General features: G+C 40.0%; 3 protein-coding genes across 3 annotated transcripts; 1 reads left to right on the top strand and 2 right to left on the bottom strand.

The window, feature by feature from the left end:
• Positions 1 to 2,789: 2,789 nt before the first annotated feature.
• Positions 2,790 to 5,991, top strand: gadd45gip1 (growth arrest and DNA-damage-inducible, gamma interacting protein 1). Its single transcript, XM_042505127.1, has 2 exons — positions 2,790 to 3,279; positions 5,029 to 5,991. The coding sequence occupies exons 1-2, from the start codon at positions 2,879 to 2,881 to the stop codon at positions 5,333 to 5,335; spliced, it is 708 nt and encodes a 235-aa protein (XP_042361061.1). The 5' UTR covers positions 2,790 to 2,878; the 3' UTR covers positions 5,336 to 5,991.
• An 82-nt stretch (positions 5,992 to 6,073) lies between these two features.
• On the bottom strand, positions 6,074 to 19,951 carry zgc:158403 (tetratricopeptide repeat protein 39A). Its single transcript, XM_042505126.1, has 18 exons — positions 19,727 to 19,951; positions 17,470 to 17,574; positions 16,856 to 16,987; positions 15,879 to 15,937; positions 15,062 to 15,129; positions 14,768 to 14,832; positions 13,700 to 13,799; positions 13,546 to 13,611; positions 13,355 to 13,463; positions 12,544 to 12,611; positions 11,851 to 11,910; positions 10,716 to 10,877; positions 10,501 to 10,592; positions 9,676 to 9,796; positions 9,393 to 9,504; positions 8,566 to 8,680; positions 7,327 to 7,443; positions 6,074 to 6,724 (listed from the first exon to the last, which is right to left on the bottom strand). Exons 1-18 carry the CDS (start codon positions 19,759 to 19,761, stop codon positions 6,616 to 6,618), a joined length of 1,695 nt encoding a protein of 564 aa, XP_042361060.1. The 5' UTR covers positions 19,762 to 19,951; the 3' UTR covers positions 6,074 to 6,615.
• LOC121956830 (enoyl-CoA delta isomerase 1, mitochondrial-like) lies at positions 19,893 to 23,641 on the bottom strand. Its single transcript, XM_042505227.1, has 6 exons — positions 23,605 to 23,641; positions 23,025 to 23,152; positions 22,131 to 22,281; positions 21,893 to 22,037; positions 21,137 to 21,315; positions 19,893 to 19,978 (listed from the first exon to the last, which is right to left on the bottom strand). The coding sequence occupies exons 1-6, from the start codon at positions 23,639 to 23,641 to the stop codon at positions 19,893 to 19,895; spliced, it is 726 nt and encodes a 241-aa protein (XP_042361161.1).
• Between the last annotated feature and the right edge of the window lie 1,069 nt (positions 23,642 to 24,710).

The following is a 24,710-nucleotide window of genomic DNA, read 5'->3' as shown; positions in this document are numbered from 1 at the left end:
GTCTGCCTTCTCTCCAATATAATGGAACTAGATAGCACAAATATTTTTATTTTTATTTTAATTTAATATCACTTGCTTCATGTTTTGTCCTCTTTTTGGTCTTTCATTTTTTTGTGCTAATTTCAGGTACTTTTCTAAAAGATTTTTTTCAAAATTCTTGCTATTTTGGGGTAATTTCTTGTCCAGTAATTCATTGCCTTTTTTGAATGTTTTTGTGAGAAATTAATTTGATCTGGTTTCAAAGGGTTTACTAGAAATGGCCCAAAACTTTGCAAGAAAATTAACTAAAAATAAGCGACAAAAAAAAAGAGTTAAAAACAACAACAACAACAACAAGACAATAACCTCAAAAAAATCTGTAACATAATTTTAAATATGTAAACATAAGAATTATAAATTTAGTTTTCTGAATATTTTCAGCTTTTTTTAGATACATTTTAATAACATCCCCCAGCTAATTTTGAGCAGAAAACAGAAAGAAAGAACAAGAAAATAAAAAAATAAAAGGAGAGTGCTAAAATCTGTGGCAACATGGTTTTAAATATGTATTTATAAGAATTATAAATTTAGTTTTACGGACATTTGAACCTTTTCTGGGGGAAAATTTTCAATAATCTGCCCCGAGCTAATTTTGTGGTCATTTTCTTGTGACCTTTTACTCATTTTTTGCAGTTTTTCTTGTCAGTTTGCTCATTGTCTTTCCCCAATAACAAAATAAATGAAAAACAAAGTAATTTTAAAGCAATTTTTTGCTTGAATTTTTGTGAACGGCATCTGAACGCAGTACAAGAAAATGATGTCTATCCAGGCGTTTAAATATTAAAGAGTTAATGGAGTCGTCACTCAGGTGGGCATGTTTGATGAAACTTCCCCAAACATGCATTAAAACAGCAGCCGTCCCTCCTCCTCACACGCTCACTCAGAAATAGACCTGTCATCGCGCCACCATGCCCTTATCGTCTCACTGCTAACAAGCCTATTTGCCTGTGACTGACGTTGATGCGATCCCTGAAGCCCCGGGCTTGGCACCACATCGCTCCTAAGCCAAATTAAGCCTCCGTCATGCCCACCCCCACCTCCAGCCGAGTGCCACCCCTGCCATGGGAACCCTAAATCTTTAATGACGATGGAGAGCTCTGCGCGCTCCCACGACACAAAAGCGATGACATCTGTCTCTGTAAGTGCTGCACTCCAGAGCAACCCCATTTGTTCGATCTGCGCTTCTTGAAAAGAAATCAAATCTAAAAGTTGAGGGAGGGTGGAGGCTGCTAAAAGAGGAAAGAGGAGGTGGAGCTGAGGAGGTTTAAAACAAAGATCCTCGCTTTCAAAAGGAGGTTTATTTCGCTGCCCGGCGGCTCTTAAATGTTCAAAGAATGTGTTAAAAAGAGTCTCAGCTCTGTTTCCTGCTCCGGTGCTCCGACTACACCTGCTCACAGCAGCCGCCTCCACGTCCAAACATCCACACTGAACTTAAAAGGTACAGTGGTACTCAACTCATGGCCCACGGGCCAAATCTGGCCCCTGGATTGGGTGCTTGGTGGCCCCCCAAACCATTTTCTAATTCGCATTAAAAATAAAGTGATTCACAATGGGAATATCTCATAAAAAAGCACAAAATAGAGATTGTTAATCAAAAAAGTGCCAGTTGAGACCCAAGAAATGTCTTAAATTCCGTGAAATGTCCTAAATTCAGAGAAACATCTTAAAATCCTAGAAATGTCCTAAAAATCTGAGAAACGCCCTAAGTCCTAGAAATGTCTCTAAAGCCTAGAAATGTGCTAAAATTCTAGAAATGTCCTAAAATTATAGGAACATCCTGTAATCTTAGAAACATCCTTAAAGCTTACAAATTCTTCAAATGTACTAAAATCTGAAAACACATCCTAAAATTTGAGAAATGTCCTAAAATCCTAGAAATGTGCTCAAATCCCAAAAATGTCCTAAAATCCTAGAAATGTGCTCAAATCCCAAAAATGTGCTAAAATCCTTGAAATGTCTCTACATCCTAGAAATATAAAAAACTCCTAGAAATGTACAAAAATGCTGTAAATGTCCTTAAATCCGTAAAATATCCTGAAATTCTAGAAATGTCCTAAAATTGTGGGAACACCTGTAATCTTGCAAATGTCCTTGTCTTGCATTTCTTATCAAGTTACTCATTGACTTTTTTCCATGTTTTTGTGAAAAATCAAGCCAATGTGCTCAATCCGGTTTCCAAGGGTTAACAAGAAATGGCCCAAAATTTGCAAGACTTAAGTACAAGATAATTACCAAAACATAAGCAACAAAAAAGAAAAGTAAAACATAAAAAAAATAATACCTATCTTGAGAAAGTGCTTTAAAAAATCCCTAACACAATTTTAGATATGTAAGCTAGATTTGGGGTCATTTTTTTGGTCAGCTTTTACTTTTTTTGTTTGGGTTTTTTTTTTTTTTTTTGCAATTTGCAAGACATTTCTTGACAAATGCCTTTCACGAAATTGCCTTTCACCAGGTAAAAATAATAATTAAAAAAAGTTTTAGGTTTGAAACGCTTGTTAACAGCATCTGAAGGTAGTAAAAATGATGTCAGTCCAGGTGTTGAAGGAATAAACAGGTAATGGAGTCATAACTCAGGTGTGCGTGTAGTTTCGGTCGTTTATTGGGGGTTTTTGTACCCTTTTAAATGTTTTTTTCGCTAATACTGCTTTTCCATGTTTTATTAAAACATTACGAAATGCTTTTTTGTGCTAAAATGTGCTTTATAAACAAATATCAACATGTTAATCTGCGGACAAACATTTCAGAGCACGTGGAGGACTCACCTGCTATTGCGAACAGGCGCTGCGGCGGACACCTCTGCCTTCTCTCCGGGGTCCTTCTTGTAGATGAAGGAAAGATGGCGGCCTCCGTGTTCTGCAGCAGGACGTCAATGTTGTGTCGGTCTCTTCGGGGACTGTCCTGCGGTAAAAATGTCCTTTCTGCGTCCTCTCGGAGCTGCGTCCTCCTGCAGACAGCCTCCTACAACCCCAGACCGCTGAAGCTGAACCTCCGGGAGCCGTACATCCCGGACAAGGACAGTCCGAAGACCCCGGAGTGGCAGAAGACGGTCCGGTACGACGCGAAGCTGTTCGGCCGGTACGGCTCCGCGTCCGGCGTCGACCCCGCGACCCTGTGGCCCAGCGACGAGGAGCTGGAGCGGATCATCGAGGACGAGAAGCAGTGGCAGCCTCCGTTAGAGACGATGCAGAGAGACATCGAGGCCCGGGAGAGAGCGGAGGCCAAGAAGCGGCTCGAGAAGTGAGTACCGGAGCTAACGAGCTAACGGAGCTAACGGAAGTGCGTCCATTATCGGACAACCGCTGCAGTTTACATGTAAATATCAGTTCTGTTGTAGCAGTTATGTTACCAGGTGTTACATCAAAGTGTGCTCCCCGTCAAATAGTGCCCTCTGTAAATGCAGAGTCAAAAATGGGTTTTTACAAAATGTTTATTTTATAAGAAAATAAAGTAAAATACAATTACAAAAACTTACAAAATAAAGTACAAATTTTTTTCCAAATTAGGGGTTGATTGATATTGTATTTTTTGAGGGGGCATTAGCAATACAGATTATTAGTAGTTAATGAAACCGATATTTGGAAGCGATATGCATTTACAGTAAATATGGAAATATTTCTGTCAGTGTGGCCAGATTGGAAATGTTCAACTATTGTACCAGAAGCTCAAAATTACCTTATTTCGAGAAAAATCATCTTATTTCAGTCACAATCACAAGAACAAATAGTTTGATAATAATAATAAACTTTATTTGTATAGCACCTCTTATAGCAGAAATGTAGCCCAATGTGCTTTACAAGAAAGAAATTACATGCACCACGTGCTTAAGATCAAGAGAAATACCTGCATGGAAAAATAAAATGAGATCACAATTCAAAATATTTTTTCTCTGACTATCAAGTCCATTTTTATCATACAAAAATGCATCAGTAGTGATAATCGATTGATAAATCATCAAATAGTGTTCCCCCTGTTAAGACACTATCAGATTCTGATCTCGTAATGACAAGAAAACATCTTTCAAGTTGAATATTAGGAGACACTCTCTCTGGACCCAGCAGCGTCCTCGTGACTCTGTTTCACACCGCGCTGGCTGTGGGAGGATAAACCAGGTCAAAGGTCATATCACCTCCTGGATCCTCCTGTTTAACCAGTGCAGGTTGATTTAGGGACTATCAATAATTAACTTTATACACACAATAATTGTTTTTTCAATACCTTCAATTGTCATGTGACCAAGTGACTCCAAACCAGTGTTACAACAGCGGCCAAATGAGACTCTTTTTCAATGATGATTTCAGTGGAGGATACTCCGCACCCCTAAACAGAGGTCCTAGCTAAGCTCCTAACGTCCTAAAATACCAGCAATGTCCTAGAAATCCCACAAACGTCCTAAAATAAGAGAAATGTCCGAAGATCCGAGAAAAGTCCTAAAATCCTAGAAATGTCCAAAGATCCTAGAACTGTCCTTAACTCTGAGAAACATCCTAAAATGTGGAAAATGTCCTAAAATCCGAGAAACACCCAAAAATCTGATAAACGTCCCTAAATCCTAGAAATGTTCTTAAATCTAAGAAACATCCTAAAATCTGATGAACGTCCTAAAATCCTAGAAACGTCCTAAAGTACGAGAAATTTCGTAAAATTTGATAAGCATCCTAAAATAAGAGAAACGTCCTAAAATCGTAGAAACATGATTGAGGCTGCGACTGGCCCCTGGCTTCCGCAGGCTGAGTGTCCCTGCTGTCTGTTAAATGTTCGTGTGATTTAAATCTGGAAAATGAACGGAGAGACTTTTCTCCAAATAAACACACCCGTAGGACGCCGAGTCGGGGGTCATCAGGGTTATTGCAGTTCACGGTGCGAGGAACATGAAGCGTAGCGAATGTCACGGCAATCCATCTAAAATTTGTGGAGACATACTCTGAAGCGATGCGTCGCGCGCCACACCAACATCTGTTAAACTCATCTCCTTCGTCTCCATCGCAGGGAGAAGCTCATCGCGGCCAACATGGCCAAAATGCCTCAGATGATCGCCGACTGGCGCCGAGAGAAGCGCGAAGCCAAGCAGAAGATGAAGGAGGAGAAAGCTCGCCGTGCGAAGCTGCTGGTGGAGGCCAGAGAGCGTTTTGGCTTCGCGGTGGACCACCGCAGCCCCAAGTTCCTGCAAATGGTCGCTGAACTCGAAAAGGAAGAGAAGAAGAAGAAGAAACTACTGAAACGCAGACTGAGAGAGGAGCAGGCGGCGGCACCCACTGTGGCACCTCCTGTCACACCTCCTGCCGCCTCCTCGTAGTCTGAGAGTCATTTCAGACATAAGAGACACGAGACGGGAGCGTCCTGCAGCTCAGCGGGACATTTCGAAGTATCTGAGTAACGTTTTTGTTTTGCGTTACCTTTAAAGAAAACATTTCAGATTTTTTTTCTTCTGTAAAAAACTGAACGTGTGAATTTTTCCATGATCTCTCCATGTATTAAATTAATTTGTTTACAAACTATATTTTGTCTTAAGATAAATATCAACGTGACGACAAATGACAGAATTGTTAGAATTTGTGTAATCAAGATAAAACACAGGCTTTTATGTGTAGAATTTATTTGTGCAAAAATAATTTTTATACATTCAGAAGTGTTTGGAAAGCGCACGCACCATCCAGAAATGGAAACACTGAATTATTTTGATTGATTCAAACTCACCAAGAAGTGAGATCAGATCAGCAGTAAACAGTCAGATTCACCTCTTTGACGTGCACGTCCGTCACGAACACAGAGGACGGGACAAAACGCACGACAACGCAGAGTTCAGCTGCAGACTGTGGGTCCGAAGAGTCTGCACGCCACTTCACCATTTTCTAAATTAGCTGCTTTTATGGCGCTGTGAGTGGAATACTACAGAGGAGGATACAGCCAAATTGGAAAAAAAACCAAAAAAAACATTGACATTTTGAAAATTAAGTATTTTCTAAAGTCGCAACATTATGGGAATAAATATTGATCAAGAAAAAAGTTGCAATATGACAAGAATAAAGTTAATTATTTTATGAAAAAATGTCTTTTTTTTTCCAATGTGGCCTGAATGCTCCTTTTATAAAACACAGTGAACATCATAACGCTCTAAAACATCACTGCAAAGATACTAAATGATCAAATAATCATCTTCAAAAACAGTAAAATAAAGTCATTAAACAGTTCATTAAATCAAAAAGATATATATATATATATATTCATAGTGGTTTTCTATCAATTGTTGATTAAAACTTAGTGTTCTTTAATTTTCAATGTAAACAATAAAAACATTGTCCATAAAATAAAATAAAATGTCTCCTGTATGCACACTGTCCCTCAGCTCTAACTGTCAAACTCCGCGTTTGTGCTCGTGATGTCGGGAAGCTCGGGCTCCTGGAAAACAGGTTCGTCCGATGAAATGTTGGCGTGGACGGTGACACGGTGATTAAATACTCAGAGATCACGTGCTAAAAATGGATTTGGTTTAAAAATAAAACAAAAAATTGTTTTGGCTAAAACAGCCATAACTGTGATGGAAACACAGTGTGGGAAAAAAAGAAAAAAGTCCTCCTACATGTGAGTGTCCTCCTCGTCCCCGGGGTCAGCCTTCAGTTTGGCGAGCGCAGCGTGAACCCTGAACTGCGTGCGAGACTCCATCGAGTATTCTTTATAGTTGTGTCTATAAGACAAAGACAGCGGAGGGGGTTAAAAACAGGAAGCAGAGGGCTGATATTCAACATGTGCAGAAGATCATGCAGCGTTTATTATCTGCACCTTCAGTGTAATAATGATCGTTCCTGAAGAACTCGTGTTATTAGCCCTGTAAGTGGATAATATTTGTGTGATAAATGCTTCAGTTATACACCTACAGTTTATATAACAGGCAGAGAGCGACCTCTAGTGTTCACACAGAGACCCTGCACTGATGAACCACAGCCACACAACCTCTGTGTACGTATGTATGTATATGTATACGATTATGTATAGGTTATATGTCATATGTTATGTATGTTATAGTACAGACGTGTCCGAACAGTCCTGTAATACAGACTCTGCTGGTGAAAACATTCTCATCACAATTAATAAAAAAATGTAATATGGTAATATAATATTTACATATCAAATTACACATGTTGGCTAGTTTATATAATGATAAATGTATCAATGCACAACTTCAGCTGTCAAAACACACCAACAACGTTTTGTGATCTTTGCAGCAGCACGCAGCTGCGTCTCTGAGGTTTTGTGCATCTGCGAATCTGCTCTGAAGGAGGAACTCACTTGGCTTTGTGCAGCAGTTTGATGGCATCGTCCCGTCTGCCCTGATCGATGTAGAGCAGACTGAGCTCCACCAGAGAGTTTGGCACCAGGTAGTGATCGTACCTGATCTTCTTTTCACTGCACACACAGAGAGAAGAGGAATTCACCGTCACGTGTCACTCAGGTTGAGTCAAGAAGCCTGTGATACTGCACCGGAGTTTTGTTTTTTCACGCAGGCAGGTGACCGGCTCCTGACATGAAACACGACGTACCTGAACGCCTCAGAGGGATTTCAGCAAGTCGGAAAGTTATTCTGTGTAAATATTCGCCGTGGGACTCGGTGGCTGAGCTGACAGGAGTTTCTAATTACTGAGCAAACACGACGCTGTCAACACATGCAAGGAAAACCTCAACCGCAAAATGATCATTTGAATAACAATCACTCACCTCGTGTTACCTGGAATCAGTCAAGAAAACTTTACTTTTTCTCACATGCCTCCACAGTAGGGCTGGGCGATACGGAAAAAAGTCTAATCACGATCATTTTTTCATATCAGTCGACCTTTTTACAAATTGATTTTTTTATTGGGTGAAAGGAATAGTAAACATTTGAAAGTTAACCCTTTTGAAATCTAAAGACATTGGCTCGATTTTTTTTAAACATGAAAAGAGGGCAATAAGAAATTGCCTAAAAAAATAGCAAGAAGAAGTTGTGAGAATATTAACCGGAAATTACTAAAAAAAAGAAAGAAAAAAAGACAGAAGCGTAACAGAACTAAAACAACTAAAATAGAAAATGACCTGGAAGAGTACTAAAATAAAATAAATATGAATAATAAAAAGAAAAGAAACATTTTCTGTAACCTCATTTTACATATATAATCATGACTACAAATATAGATTTCTTGATATTTTTTAGTTAATAATTCTCTCGTTGTTATTATATGTTTAGTTTATTTTCAGGTCATTTTCTTGGCACTTTTTACAATATTTTTACAAGACTTTTCATGTCAAGTTGCAGACTGTTTTCTGTGTTTTTAAAGGTTTAAATACTTGTGAAAGGTGTCTGAATGCACAAAAGCTGATGTCGATACAGGTTTTAAAGGGTTAAAAGCCCTAATTCCACATGACACGTGGTCGGTGTTGTGGTTATCCATGTTGCAAAAACTGCATCCAGCGCACACACTGATGTTTCTGTGTCAGCAGAAATACAGCGTCGGTTGAGCTGCGCGCAGTGACGGCGGGGAACATCTGGCTCACCTGGTTAACACTCTGCTGAAGGATTCCTCGGCGGCCTGCAGGAGACCCTGATTCTTCAGACACAGACCCTTCAGCAGCTCGATCACACAGCGGTCATCCACCGAATACTCGTTCTCTGTGGAGACGCCGTCAGCGCACACGTGTTTCATATGATCTCATTTATCTGCAGCTTTACAGGTGCATCCCACAAAATTAAGAACACTGCGAAAAAGTTCATTTATCTTTGAAATATAATTCAAAAAGGTACACTTTTATATACTGTGTATTCAATACACATAAATTGAAATATTTCAAACCTTTTATAGTTGTTTTACTTTTGATGATTATGGCTTATATCGCTCATGAAAATCAGAAATCCTGTATCTCAAATTATTATAATATATATATAATATTTCCTAAGTTTAAAATTTCCTAAAAGATCCTTACTAGTATACTGTGAATGTGACTGCATTAATGTGGCGTGGAGGCGATCAGCCTGCGGCTCTGCTCAGCTGTGAATGAAGCCCAGGTTGCTTTGATAGCAGCCTTCAGCTCGTCTGTATTTTTGGGTTAGGTGTTTCTAATATTATGTCCTTTTTTAAATTATTATTATTAGTATAATTTATTTATTTTTACATTTTTTTAGCTGTAAGCCATAATTATCAAAATTACAATAGAAAAATTCTTGGAAAATTTTAGTTCATGTAATGAGTCTGTAATATTCTAAATTTTCACTTTCTTTAAATAACTGATGGAATAACTTGAATTTTGAAACAATACTCTCTTTTTTTTAGATGCACCTGTATTTTATGTGTTGTGGAACATGATTTGGGGTGAAGTTGTGTTACCTGGAGCCTCCTGCAGGGTGCGCTCTGCCTCCTCCAAAACCTGCATCATGCCTTCAGTCAGCTGGGGTCGTTTACTGATCATACTGAAGCCGTTCCACATGTACATCATCTCCTGTGATCAGGAACAACAGTTCGAGGCTTCAGGAGTCAAACATCCTGCAGAGACCGAGTGTGTGTGTGTGTGTGTGTGTGTGTGTGTGTGTGTGTGTGTGTGTGTGTGTGTGTGTGTGTGTGTGTGTGTGTGTGTGTGTGTGTGTGTGTGTGTGTGTGTGTGTTTTTTTACCAGCACTGGCACTGGGAGCCTGATGGGGCAGCGGGCCTTGTAGCGTCTCGCTTTCCTGATGGCAAACTTCTCAGTCGGGGGAGACTTCCCTGCTATCTTCTGCTTGAAACTGGGCACTTGTCTACAGACAAAGAGAGAATAATAATATTTTATTTATACTTTGTTTTATTTATATTTTATTTAAACCCGGGAGTCGTGTATAGTGCAAAGTGAATAATAAATCAAATTAAAAAATAAAATAAAATAAATACAGTTAAGATCGAGTTGACTTACAGACTTTATTAGTTATTTTCAGGGCAAAAAGCAGATTATTACCAGAAAAATACAAAAACATGTTTGCTTTTCGTTCAGAGGACGAGGATCATCGAAGGAAGTTTAGTTTGAAACATCAGTATGCACAAACTACTTTAAAATAAATGTGTATTTCAGTGTGTGGTGTCAAGCTGTGGAAATATTTAGAGAAGGATTTGAGGCGTAGCAGCAATATCTTTCAGTTAAAACAGTCTATAAGGACATAATAATTTAGACAATATGAAGCTGCCAGGTATTCTTTTTTTGGTGAATTGTTGTGTATGGCTTTTGATTATTATTTTTCTCGCTCTCATTTTCTTCTCCAAGTATTGATTGCTGAGTAACTGACGGACAGACCGTCTACTTTCATATGCTCGTTTATTTTTGAGAAAGCGGCTCTTAAAATAAGATTTCCTTCTCCCTTCCGCTTTTGGATCATGCAGTGTAATGTACCAAATAACTGGTGGTTTGATTTGAATTAAAAAGTAAAAATAAAATAAAATGCTGTGTGTGTGTGTGTGTGTGTGTGTGTACCTGAAGAGGTCTACCTCGTCCTCCCCAAAAGGCCGGGCCTCGTCCTCAGGCAGCATGCTGAGGTACGCAGCTTTCATGTAAACATACATGGCCTGCCACAGACACACACAAACACCTCTTAAAAAGATCAGTGTACATTTTATATATATATACATTATTATATTTATATTCGATCTGAACTCCCTCTGCTCTGCGTCCCGTCTCGGGTTCTGCACCTTGGACCAGCGGCTCTCCTGACTCAGCAGGTCGGCGTAGAAGTACGCCATCTTCCACGCTCGCTTGTAGGTGAAGCACCACATCAGCTCCCAGTAGCACATGTGGTGGAACTGCTTCCACGCCTGCTGGGCCTTGCAGCCGTCTTCAAAGAGCGCCACCGCCTGGCAGCACAGGGACAGGACAGCAGATAGAGCATTAAACGGGGCGTTTTTTAGGATTTGAGGACACTGGGGGCTTCAGGGGTCCGGGGAAATCCTCCTTTTTGATGAACAAGCTCTGTTTTTATGCTGTTTTTTTAAAATGCACTTTGGCACCTTATTTACCATGAAAAACATTATTTTAACTTTAATTATGGATTTTAATGTTAAAAATATGAGTTGTTAGTAATTAGTACTGAGCAGTAACAGAATACTTTAGAACCGCTATCAATACACATTTATTGACTTGAGTTGGAAAAAATTAGGGACTGTTTTTATTTATTAGTGGAGAGGGTGTGGTGGAAAAGGGAGAGGCATGTCAAATAATTCTTAATGCACTGACAACGGATTTTTGGGGTTCTCTCTTCTGGAAGAGGCATACGACTTTAAATGGCTTTATCTTGGATTCATTGTACTGCCGATTTTTAAAGATTTCCCCGGGGTTCGGAAGGCATGTTTTCGACATGTTAAAAAATGTTGGCATTTTTTTTTCCTTTTAAATTTGTTTAGGGATTTTTTCCCTTTAAAATTTGGGGGATTTTTTTTATGTTGGTTTTTTTTCTCTAAAATGTGGTGATTTTTTAGATATTTACATATTTTTGGCAATGTTTCTCTAAAATTCTCAGATTCAAATTTTAGATTCTTTTTTTTTCTTTGAAAAAGTTTTGGTGATCTTTAAAGAAAATATGCTCTCCAAACCTTACCTCCAAAGTAGACAAAATTACACAATTTATTACATCAAGAAACTGAAAAAACAGAAACATTTGCTGGATTTTTAAACATTTTCTACAGTCCCAAACATCATGTGGGATGAACACTTAAAGCCTTTTCTCTGGGTCACTCAGGGAGGGTCGAACCAAAAAAACCTTCCTTTGATACTCTAACGATGTCACTGGTATGAAATATCATCAGCACCAGGCTGTTAAACGAAACACACCTCATCAATGTTCCCTTTGATTTCCTCAGTCCTGCCTGCAAAGAAGAGGAATATCGCTCCCTGCACAGAAGAAAACAACAGGATCAGCCTCCCGTCAGTCACATGTCAGTCTCCGAAATGAAACCCTCATTAATCTGCATGCAGACCTGTTGCAGAGCCATCCATCTCGGCAGTGTTTAACCAAGACATTTCCATTATAGTTTGGTACACACTGTGTCAGTGCTGCGAGTTTGCTGTGTGGGATGGGCTGGCGTGTAGGCAGAAGGTGGAGCGGGGACGAGGATTTACAGGAATGTGAGTCAGGTGAGCGATAGCAGCAGGGTGTGTGAGAGCGGGTGAAACGAAGGAGAGGTGGAGCGAGGATTCAGGGTGCAGGAGGCAGCGCGAGAGGAAGGTGGTGTCAGATATCAGGGTGTAATCAGGGTGATGGGCCAAAGAAAGAAAAGAGAAAAGGAGGAAGGAGGAGGGATTAGTGAGAAAGAGCTGACGCCCATGGTGAAGGTGCAAAAACAGAACGATTAAAGAAGAATGCCGGCACCGCAGCTAAAAAACAAACACATATGACTGGCCGACGCATCAGCGGAGCGCTGGAAAAAAGTGGAAGCCAGGTCAACTTTGACACATGCGCGCAGATTTTGTACGTGCAATCTGGATTATGTGCATTTATTGGTGTGATTTGTTAGCGTCACTCACCCGAGGGTAGCGGAGACGGAAAGGTTTCAGCAGCCGCTCAGCTTCAGTCACTTCTCCCTCACCTGTACCTGAGATACGACAGGACATGTACGACATATTGAATATATTGTATATATTCTTGCTTAGGTATATCTCTGTCGATCACTGTTGCCACATTGCACACATATTTATTTATATTTGTAAATTCTGAGCTTACATACTCGTTTTATACATTGAATTGTGGCATAAGGCACAGTTTTACATTTTACACACTCAGACCATTATCCATAATATGTAAAAAGAATTATAATTGATATTTATTGAAATATAAATATATTAATTTTTCAATATTTACATACAAGTGTTAATTGTTTACTTTTACTGTATTTCAATTTTTATTTACTAGTGCCTGTATTTATTTCAACATTTATTTCATTTTATTTTAAAAAGAATTATAATTGATATTTATTGAAATATAAATATATTAATTTTTCAATATTTACATACAAGTGTTAATTGTTTACTTTTACTGTATTTCAATTTTTATTTACTAGTGCCTGTATTTATTTCAACATTTATTTCATTTTATTTTGCTTTTGTATTCTGTTCTTGTATATGTATCTGTTCACATGTTTGTATTCTCCATTTTTGCATCTGAAGTTGTTTTTCTTTTTGCATTTCATGCAAAGCATCTGAGTACCTAAAAAGCTTTATATAAGTCCTATCTATTATCATTATTATTATTATTTTTTTCTCCAGTGACAGGTCATCCCAGTCAGCGGATCATGTGGATCTCCGATGTGTATCATGTGAGGACGATGCTGAGAACTACCTAGAATGAACGTGAGGAAGGTGTAGTAGCAGAGCAGCAGCAGAGCGCACAGCATGGAGCGCAGATTGATCCCCGTCGCGCCGTCGTGCAGCAGAGACAGACCATATTCCTAAAACAAACCAAAAACACATCCATGAGTTAATTTAGGAGTTAATGAGTGAGCGCATAAACGAGGAATCTGTGTATCACACCTTGTCTCCAGAGAAGCCTGCAAACTCCAAAACTTTGAGTATCCGTGGAGGAAACAGAGAGAGCGTCTGTGAACGAAGAAGATAAACTTTGTGGAACAAACAGACAACAGTCAGCTGACGATCAGGTGATTTTAGAGAAACTTCAGTGACATACCAGATTAAACGCTCCAATCCCAAATGATATTCCTCCCTCTAAGTGCACGTGGCTCGCTTCTTTCAGACAGCTGTGAGATTTTATGAACGAATGGAGTTCTCTGCAGGACGAAAGGAAAATATGTTTAACGGCACGGCTCAGCATGAAAACCTCATGCTGTTTATTGTAATGATGTGCAAAAAAACACAAAAACTTAAAGGGTCAGTCATTCGAGTTAACATCGCACTTCCACAAATTCAGGAAATCTGTCAGCTTCAGATTAAAACAAGAATGATTAAAACCCGACACGTTCTCATCTAAACTCGTCACATGTTGACACGTCATCAGTAGACTTATGCATCTACATGTTACGCTCTATGTATCCTTCTGCGTCTGCTGTTGACGTTCGGGACATCGCTTTCATGATTTCAGCACAAGCACGTGGTGGGATGATGCTGCACGTGGGTATCTTTACACATCGACTACAAAACGACGGTATTTAAATCATTAAGTAATTTTACATTCTATAGCTTACCTCTGTACTCTTTTATTGTAAATCTATATTTCACTGCTCTTTAAAGCACTGTGGGTGATATACACCTCTGAGGCGACCGTTGTCGTTCACTCGCTCCCTCAGAGGGTCGATCTCACCAAGCTGACGTTTTCAGACATCTACGACAGTTACGGTGGCTGTGCAGATTCCCCCGAGGGCGAGTGCAGAGGGGGAATCAATGAGAGCAGGTTTAACGACTGCTGAACGCAGCTCGAGGCTCCAGATGCAAACTGAGATAACCCTGATGACATATCAACAGTGTTTTCTTTAGGTTTCCCTTTAAAACTACACAAGATTTTACATAACTGACAAGTAGGGCTGGGCGATATGGAAGGAAGTCCTATCATGATAGTTATACGCTGTGTCCCTTTTAAATAAAAGAAAAATTAAATTTAAAAAAATCTCACAAATGCTATTTTTTAACAATTGCAAAAAAATTGGACATTAAATACTCAGATACACGTACAGCCTTATCACTCATTAATAACAAACCACACCACCAAAATTCACCAAACGCATTGTTTGTCATGACTTACTTGTAAATTAGATAACTGTTTCGTACTTTGATCCCTCCTTTGATAAAACTCACCATGTTCTCATCCTGCAAAAAGTTGAAAAAAGAATAAAATTAATTAATCTGAAGTGAGGTGCTTGAATTAGATTTCATTCCTCAAAAATAAGATCCAACAAAGGGATTCATTTTCATGCCATAAATTCAATAAACACTTGAATACACATGATGTGGAAACTGTGATGAGCTGTTATTTTGGATAAATCAGGATATTTACAATTAATTTCAGTATTTCAAAAAGCGTGAAGGCCTGCTGTACCTGTAAGAAGGTGAGAGCAGCTCTTTGGAGTTGGCACTCTGCGTAACACACTTCAGCATGAAGCTGCACTGCAAAAACACACCAATAAACACACACGTTAAGTAACAGGAAAAAAAAACAGTAATGGTAAACAATATACCTAACTTAAATCCACAGATGGGACCGAGTCATTGTTTTGTAAGTCACAAGTCAAAACAGGTAAATCTTAAGTCTCTTTTCAGTTAATTTACGACGTTATTCAGATGTGTGCAGCAGCTGACCAGCGGTCCTTGTTCCTGTTCTCTGGTGATGGCCTTTGAGGCTGATTCATGGACTGATCATGAGACGAATTATGTGAACATTTTTGAATAGCGGTCTACTCAGTTCATCTGACAATCAAAGAAGTTGTTGGTGCCAAATTTGAACAAATACCCTCAAAGTTTCCGTTAAATATTCGTTAAATATCGCATTCACAAGAAAAAAATCACAGTCACCTTGACTTTTGACCACCAAAATCTACTCAGTTCATCTTAAAATCAAAGTGGACGTTTGTGCCAAATTTGAATAAATTCCCTATAGGCTTTCTTAAGGTACCACTGTTATGAGTAAAGTAAGTACATGCAGACAACTGAAAAACAGCCTGTGGCCACAGCTTTCATCGATGTGGATAAAAAGGAGAAAAAACACCACAAAGTCTGTGTGTTCCTATGTGGGAGAGGCTGAGGGGCCCTTTTAATTTCTTCACTCAGGGGCCCCATTGTCTCAATATCTGCTTTTGTATTTAATCTTTTTGGTTGGATTTTCCGTAAAATATAAATAAGACATCTCAGCTTTTTACCTTCAGTGAGTGACTCGCCGACTGACTTGCCAACCAAACTCGGAGACTTCCGTCGAAACCTGAAACACCAAAAAGTATTTCAGTATCAGCAACATAAAGTGTGTCAGTATTCGTGCTAACCACATCAGCAATCATCCACAAATTACACGTGTGCGTTTGTTGCTATCATAGCGGCTGCTGGAACGGCTCGTTTCATGCAAACACAGTCAAACCGAAGGTCATAAAGTGTAAATGAACTCCAGTAAATTCACCTCATATGGCTCGCAGACTGTAGAGGACGAGACAGCAACACTTTAGATCAGAGACACCTAACTGACAAGAGGCTAGGGGCCGGGGCCGGGGTTGGGGCCGGGGCCAGGGGCCAGTCACAGCAGCCCCATACATGTTTCTAGGACTTTAGGACGTTTCTATGTCGTTAGGACTTTTCTAGGATTTTATCAAGTTTCTAGGTTTTGGGGACATTTGTAGGATTTTGACATGCTTTAAGGGTTTTAGGACATTTCTAGGATTTTAGCACGTTTCTATGCTGTAAGGACAATTCTAGAATTTTAGGACATTTCTCTGATTTCGGGACATTTCTAGGATTTAAGGACGTTTCTATGATGTTGGGACGTTTCTATGATCTCAGGACATTAGGATTTTAGGACATTAGGGTCTTAGCTAGGACCTCTGTCGGGGGGTGTGGGGGATCCTCCACGGGCTATTCTGATGCTGTCTTATGCTCTCTGACTCCTTATGGATACTAAAAGGACAAAAACAATTCACACTGTGTATCACTTTATTTTTATTATAAATGAGAAAATGGTTTGGGGGCCACATGGAACCCGATCAGGGGCCAGATTTGGGCCGTGAGCCCTAAGTGGGGTATCACTGCTTTAGAGAATAAAGTATAAGATGTCACCAGAGTCTGTGAAATGAGTAAAACATTAATTTGTTTGAACCGGTTAAAATAATCCACACAGATGAGCCCCCCTGACCTCTGGCAGACCTCCTGGGCACTCTTCATGGTATTTCCCGCGTTGCTGATGTCATCCGGCTGGAAAGTCATCATGGCCTGCATTTCCAGCACTGTGGCGTAGATAAGAGCGTGGTACATACTCTCATTCACTCTACATAGGAAACATGGAGTCGCAGGATCAACATCATACACACCACACTGTGAGCAAACAGAGGCAGGTTTTAAAAGGACAGCTCCTGTACGAGCTGCACATTTTCCTGCTGAGAAAAGATAAGAGTAAATATCTGGCTCTCTCTATGCGTCCTATCTCCTCCGACGTCGCCGTCACTCTTGTGCAGTGTTTATTTTGCAGGGCTGCCACTCTGTTGGCTGTTGAATCAGTCAGACCTTGGGCGTCAGCTTCAGCAAACACCTCATATCCTGGAGAAGTGAAGCCGACCGGGGCCACCCTCGTGTCTCAGCTGACAGGGCGCACTTCACTAAAGTTTCTTAACATCAGCCGAGACCTGTTACTGCTGACGTCATCCTGAAAAATGCCACCGTAAATGTGCAAAAACTGCAGTTCACTACTGCCTCAGACAGCTGGTTCAAACCTCCGCGGAGACGAACGTGACTCAGGGGTTATTCGGTTACCTTGGCCGCAACCTCTCCAGGCTCTCGCTGAAGTGGTTGTTAAGGAAGAGATCCAAAGCTTCCATACACTCATCCAGGCTCTCCTTCAGGGTCATCTGTGAGGAGCTGCAGCACAGACACAAACAGGTTAAAACATGCACACGGCAGATGCAGCGAGCGCGGACACGGCTGTGTGTTGGGGGGGTTAAGGGGAAGTCAGCAGCAGCTTGGTGCGCGCTGATAAACGTGCAGAGTCCATGTGTGCAGCAGGTCAGAGGTCACAGCTGTTACCTACACGCAAGTTTGTCTAAAGCTTTTTCTACTGAAACTCAAGATGCACCCAGAGCATCATCACACAATACGCTGCAGCGTCCAGTGTGCCGGGCCCCGAGTGTCAGGGGCCTTCACCTGCAAAATGTGGCTCAAACTAAAACTTACCAACACAAAACGACAACAAAGAGACCAAAAATGTTTTCAAAGCAACGGCAAACAGACACAAATATATACAAGAGAGGGCCAAACAATGCCAAAGAGACATATAATTACTACAACGAGACAAAATGATTACTAAAAAGACAGAAAACAACAACAAAGAGACAACAAAAGACTAAAAAGAGACAAAAAACTAAGAGCTGGGGAAACAAAGGGACTACAAAAAGAGACAAACAACTGCAGAGACACAAGACTATTTAGGACAATAACAACCACAAACCACAAAGAAACACAAAACCATTAAAAAGAATACAAAAATACACAAAGAGACACAAGATGAATCCAAAGAGATACAAAACAGCCACAGTGAGACACAAAATGACTAAAACAAGACAGAGGACAACAAGACAGACACACAAAACTACCACCAAGAGACATAAAATGATTACAATGAGACACAAAACTACCACCAAGAGACATAAAATGATTACAATGAGACACAAAACTACTAGGAGAGAAAAACAACCACAAGATGCAAAATGACTAAAAAGAGACACAACATGATGCCAATGCAATACAACAGAGCCACAAAGAGACAATATGACATCAAGAAGAGACAGAAAACTAAAAATAGACAATGACAAAGAGACACAAAGCTACTACAAAAAGACACAGAACTTCTATAAGAGACACGTAACCACAAAAGACACAATACTACAAAAAGGAGACACAAAACAACCACAAAGAGACACAACATTAAGAGACAGAAAACTACAAACAAACACACAAGACAACTACAGAGACACACAATACTTCTACAAGAGACACGTGCCAACAAAAAGACACAATACTACAAAAAGGAGACACAATACAACCACAGGGACACAAAATGACTTCAAAGAGACACAAAAGAACCACAGAGAGACATAGTGACATTAAAAGGAGACACAGAACTACAAGCAGACACACAAAACACTAAAAACAGACACAAAACATCCACAAAGAGACACAAAGCTTTTACAGGAGACACAACACTTCCACAGGAGACACATAACCACAAACCAACTCAAAACAACCCCAAAGAGACACAAAATGAATACAAAGAGAAAAATAAACTACAACAAGAGACACATAACCACAAAGACATACAATACTATTGAAAGAGACACAAAACTACTACAGAAAGACACAATCTACAAAAAGGAGACACAAAACAACCACAAAGAGACACAAAGTGACCACCAAGATACACAAATGAATACAGAGACACACAATACTACTCAAAGCGACAAAAAAAACTACTACAAAAAGACACAAACTTAAAGGAGACACAAAATGATTTAAAAGTGACACAAACCCCCAACGATGCATAACAACTACTGAAAGACACAAAACTACACACAAAAAGGCACAAAGTCTCTGTCTTGCTGCTGTGTGGGAGAGGTGGTGGGGGCTTTTGCATATCTGTGCCCTGAGGCCCATTTTCTTATAATCCGCACCTGGCGGCACCTGCGTTTTTTGACCTAAATATTTAATTATTAAAAGATTAAAAACAACCTTTAACACTGAGTTTTGTCTGTAAGCGATCAGCTGTTTGGTTTGCCAGGAGTCTGCTGCTGTCTGGAGCTATTTTGTGACAAATGCTGAGTTTTGTTAGAAGAGAAGGAGGAGGAGGAGGAGGAGGAGGAGGAAACGAGCACTGAATCTGCGTTTCCTGGTGCAGAATTATGAGTTTTATTCCCGCGCAGGTTTTCTTTTTTCCCACAGAATCTCACCTGCTGATCCGGAAAGTTTTTCTGACTTTTCCTGCCAACATGCGGAGCTCTGAGAGAAACTTGGTACTCACTTCTCTGCAGCATTTGCGTCTTTGCCATTGGACATGTTCTCTCTGCGGGCGGCGCGCCCCAGCAACACCTGTCAGCAGCTCGGCGGGACTCAGGGAAATAAAGACGCATCCAACGCTTCTTCTCACCGTGAAACCGAGAGCTCGCACCGCACCGGCTGCACAAAAGTTACCGGACAGTCTGCTGCTGCTCAGAGTAACGCAAAGCGCTGCGCACGCGCTCATCTGAGAGGACAGCCGCGTGTGACTCCTCCTCTGTGACATCACTGTCACGCACACATTATTAACCCGCATGATCAGCTGGCGGCACAAACAGCATCTTTGAAACCCTCATTAACATGCAACACGCGTAAAACCTGAAAAACTGGACAAGCAAATTTGTTTAAGAAAAACTGACAAGAAAATGAACTGAATTAGTAATAAAATAAAAGAAAATGAAATAATAATAATCATCATCATCAGAAAATAATTAAATAATTGTTATAAGTATATATTACCTTTATGTCACTTTTTCATTCATATATTTACTACTACTACTACCAACTAATAATAATAATAATAATAATAATAATACTAATAATAATAATAATAATAATAATAAAAAGTGTTTGTAAAGTTATTAATACCTAATCTATTATTATTATTATTATTTATTATTATTATTATTATTATTATTATTATTATTATTATTATTATTATTATTATTATTTTATTAATAATAATCCTTCTCCTCCTCCTCATCATCATAATTTTATTTATATGGCACTTTAACAAAAGAGTTTACAAAGTGCTTTGCAAAACAAAAGCAAAGCAGAAGCAGGAGGGGTTACTCCTATGTAAGGGCCAGATAATAATAACAAACTGAAGCCAGACAAAAATTAAAGTACAACAAGAGATCTGAGGAAAAAATGTATTTGAGGGAAAACACATGATAATCACTAATTTAATCAAGGGGTAATTTAATCAAGGGGTGGAAATAATAAATAATATATATATATATATATATATATATATATATATAAAGGATAAAGAAGAAGAGAAGAGTCAATTAAAAGATATATAAATTAAATTAAAATAGAATAAATGACATCACATATAAGCAGCCTTGTCTCCTCAGCAAGTCAGTCCAGAGCCGGGGGGCCCTGATGGCAAAAGTATAAGCGTTGCTTTTCTGCCACTAAGCAGCTGACTGAAACTCAAGAAGTCAGTTTGCAGTTTAGATCCTCAGTTGACGTGTAATGTGACAGAGCAGCCACTAGAGGGGGCGCTGCTGTTATATCTGTGTAAAACATGATGGCAGAGTGTGTGTGTGTGTGGGTGTGTTGTGGGGGGGGGGGGGGTGTTAAGGGGGTCCTGTTCACTGGACCTTTAAAGGAGCTCCAAGCTCACAGTGTGACTAAAATCTGCATGTACCTGGAATAGCCAACCACTTGGTCATGGTCTGTGTGGCTGTGGTGAGGACCTGGTCTTCAGCTACCAGCTGGTCCACCAGGCCTATCCTCAGGGCCTCTGAAGGGTTAAAGAGCAGCCCCAGCTCCAGAGCCATCTCTGTGATTCGGTGGCCCACCGTGTTCACCATGGTGTCCTTAAACCTGCAGAGAGCAGCAGCTACAGTCAGCTGGGACGGTGCGGGGGATGTCTGATTCACCAATACTATCATGAGCTGGATTTACATCACAGATTTGCACTAAACTTAAAATTGATATTAAAATTTCGATAAAACACAGTTGAGAGATGAATGAGATTATACGACTTTTCGCCACTTCTCCTCTTGCGATAAGATTACAATAACCATGGCGATGGATGTCCAAAACATTGGTAGGTTTATTTCTATTGCTGCCGCACAATAAAGCCAATTTAATATCGCAGTCATTTCTGTCTTGTAGCAGAATGTCATGTGACTTTGTTGTACTTTTTGTATTACCATCACCCACTGATACACATTATATGAGTTATAAAAATATAATAATAATATATTATAAGTGAAAAAAGTGTTTTCATTGCAGTTTTGTGAAATATGGCTTTTTCAAATCGTCTGAAATACCACCTCAAGCCAGGGTAAAAACTTTATTGTGATAAACGGGAGTTTTTGTTTAAAAAATGACTAATAAATCGACCTTCTATCATGAACGTTACCACAATGGATTTTTTCTACTTATGGTTCTGTACATAGTTGGTGCCACAATGCCCAGCTGCGTCTCATTAAGGCCGATGATGTAACGAGCGTTGTCCGCCATTATCCTGTAGTCACATGACATCGCCATCAGACAGCCTCCTGCAGGACTGGAACCATGAGGACGAGTGACACGGTGAGCTAAAAGGCAGGACGTTTGTTTTTCGTTATTTATCCGCTGATGATGTTTCGTGTCGTCCGTCAGTGTCAGCGGGTGGTGGCTGAGTTTTACACGTACGTTGATCACGGCGATAGTGACCATGTTGGTGCTGTAGAGTTTGAACCACATTTCCTGAACGGCTCTCCAGAACTCTGCACAGTGCTCCCGACTCCTCCCGTACATCTCCATGATGTCCAGTCCAGCGGAGAAGACCTTGGGCTGGCTCTGGATCGAAACACACACACACACCACACACACACACACACACACACACACACACACACACACACACACACACACACACACAGACATTAAAGACATCACCTCAAGGACTTCTTAAGATACTGAGTTCACAACCATGACACAGATACAAAGTGACAGTGACCTTTGACCACCAAATTCCGATCAGATAATTGCTGAGTTGAAGTTAACGTTTGTGCCAAATTTAGAAAAAAAAAAAGCCCAACTCTTTGATGGAGTACTTAAAATGTTGCGCCCACAAGATTGAGACAGATTCAAGGTCACAATGACCTTTGACCACCAAATTCTGATCAGTTCATTCTTCACATTTGTACCAAATCTGGAAAACCTCCCTCACGGAGTTGTTGAGGTATCGCGTTCACGAAAATGAGATAGACGAGGTCACAGTGACCTTTGACCACCAAAATCCAATTAGTTGATTGGATTTCAGAAAGCTTCCCTGAGAACGCCATAGTGACCTTGACCTTTGATCTATTATCACCAAAGTCGAGTCAGTTCATTGATGATTCCAAGTCGACGTTTGTGCCAAATTTGAAAAGTCTCACGTCTGTCATTGTGGATATATGACGTTCATGAGAATTGGATAGATGGACTGACAAACACAACACAATGAAAATTGAATTTCCCCTCTGGGATTAATTAAGTGTCTACAAAAAAAACAGCTCTGCAGAGGTTCTGCTGCTTTAAACGTGGAGGTTTTACTGCACCGAGGTGAGGATGAGGCCGCGGCAGCTCTTATCCATCTCCAGCTTCTCCACAGTGATGCACAACTCGGTGAGAAGGTCTAAGCTGAGGCTGTTGACCGGCGGACTCTGCAAACTCATCACCGCCACACCTGCAGAGACACGGAGAGGCTCATCTGTCAGCGCTGACGATACCACACCAAATTACCACCAAATTCGTCTCATTAAAGAGACGGAAAAAAGTGTCTCCTACTTTCAACACACACTCTGCCATGACTGCTGGGAAACGAGACCTACACACAGACACACACACACACACACACACACACCGCAGTGTTATTGTATATGTGTTATATAAATAAAGTTTTTCTTGCTTGCTTACATTTATAATCTACACAAATGTGTCCCAAATAAACAGACTTCACCTGAACGCAGACATAATATCTTATAAAAAGTTCCTAAAAATATCAGGAGAACGCATCTCTGATGCAACATTCACAGGAAACAACCAGCTCAAACTGAAGAGGGCCACTGATGAATTCAAGCTGCACACACACAATCGTCAAAAGAGGTTTCTACTGTATTAAAATTCATGCAAACGCACCTGAAAAGCCGCTGCGCAGTGCAGCTCTTATGGCCATTCTGTCCCGCTCAAACAAACAGCCTCACGTCCACGAGCAGGACAGGAGGTATGATGGGACCAGGAGCTTATTCTTCTTTAGCTTTTTGCTTTACTTTGGCAGGATGTTTAACAGCGAGAAAAGCTCGTTATCCAGCAAACAACGTTAGTATCTTCACACACAAAAAAGATGTGTAACATCGCAATCCCTCGAGGCAAGCAGCTAGTGTAAACAAAGACATGTTAGATTTACAGGGTCAGGGTTGGTTACTCACCTGGAGAATAAGAACAGCTACATCCGGAAGCTGTTTGTTGACTTCAACTTTCAACCTTATTTTCCCCTAAAGTGAATTTGTTTTGCAGCCAGGTAAAAAACACACAGAATAAAACCGTCACTCAGAGTCAGCCATAAGGTACAGTAACATACATAAATGCAGAAATACATGAAAGGACACTGAAAGTAAAACCATTGTCAGATGTCCGCAGTGAAAAATGAAGCTTCATAATGGATCATTTCTGAGATTTAGTTGTGTAATGGCTTAAGTGAGAAAGAAATTTGTTTTTTTTTCAACTTAGCATTCAACACAATCTAATAATGATTTATTATAATAAACAGAAAATAATAACATTTTTGAGGTACTGGCACTTTACTTGAGTATTTGCATTTTCATGCAACTTCATTTACTTAAATATTATACTTCTGTTAGAGTTGGGAAACATTACACGCATGTGTAATAACCTACACATGATGTATAGTGAACATCAGAGGTGTAATGTGCAGCATCAGCAGCCGATGTCTGTATCACTGATGGTGTTTTTTACTGTAGGGAAGCCCTGAGGGGCAAGAAAAAGAAAATTGGTGGGGGGCAAGAAAAAAATATTTTTTGGGGGTGCCAGAAAAAAATAATTAGTGTATTTGTTGAGAAAAACTTTTTTTTTCTCAACATTGCATTGAGAGTCGCCCCGACTCTCAATGCAGCTCATGTGTTCACACTTTGGTGATCTGTTTCAAAAATGTTGTTTATTTTTTCATGGTTTCTTTATCTTCTTTATGCTGTAGCTGAACTTTGCTCTCCTCAGTGGGGAAGTGA

This window comes from Plectropomus leopardus, chromosome 17 (assembly GCF_008729295.1).
Source record: "Plectropomus leopardus isolate mb chromosome 17, YSFRI_Pleo_2.0, whole genome shotgun sequence".
NCBI classification, from domain to species: Eukaryota; Metazoa; Chordata; class Actinopteri; order Perciformes; family Serranidae; genus Plectropomus; species Plectropomus leopardus.
The sequence above is the reverse complement of the archived record's forward strand: the minus strand, read 5'-3'. Positions and strand labels throughout refer to the sequence as shown.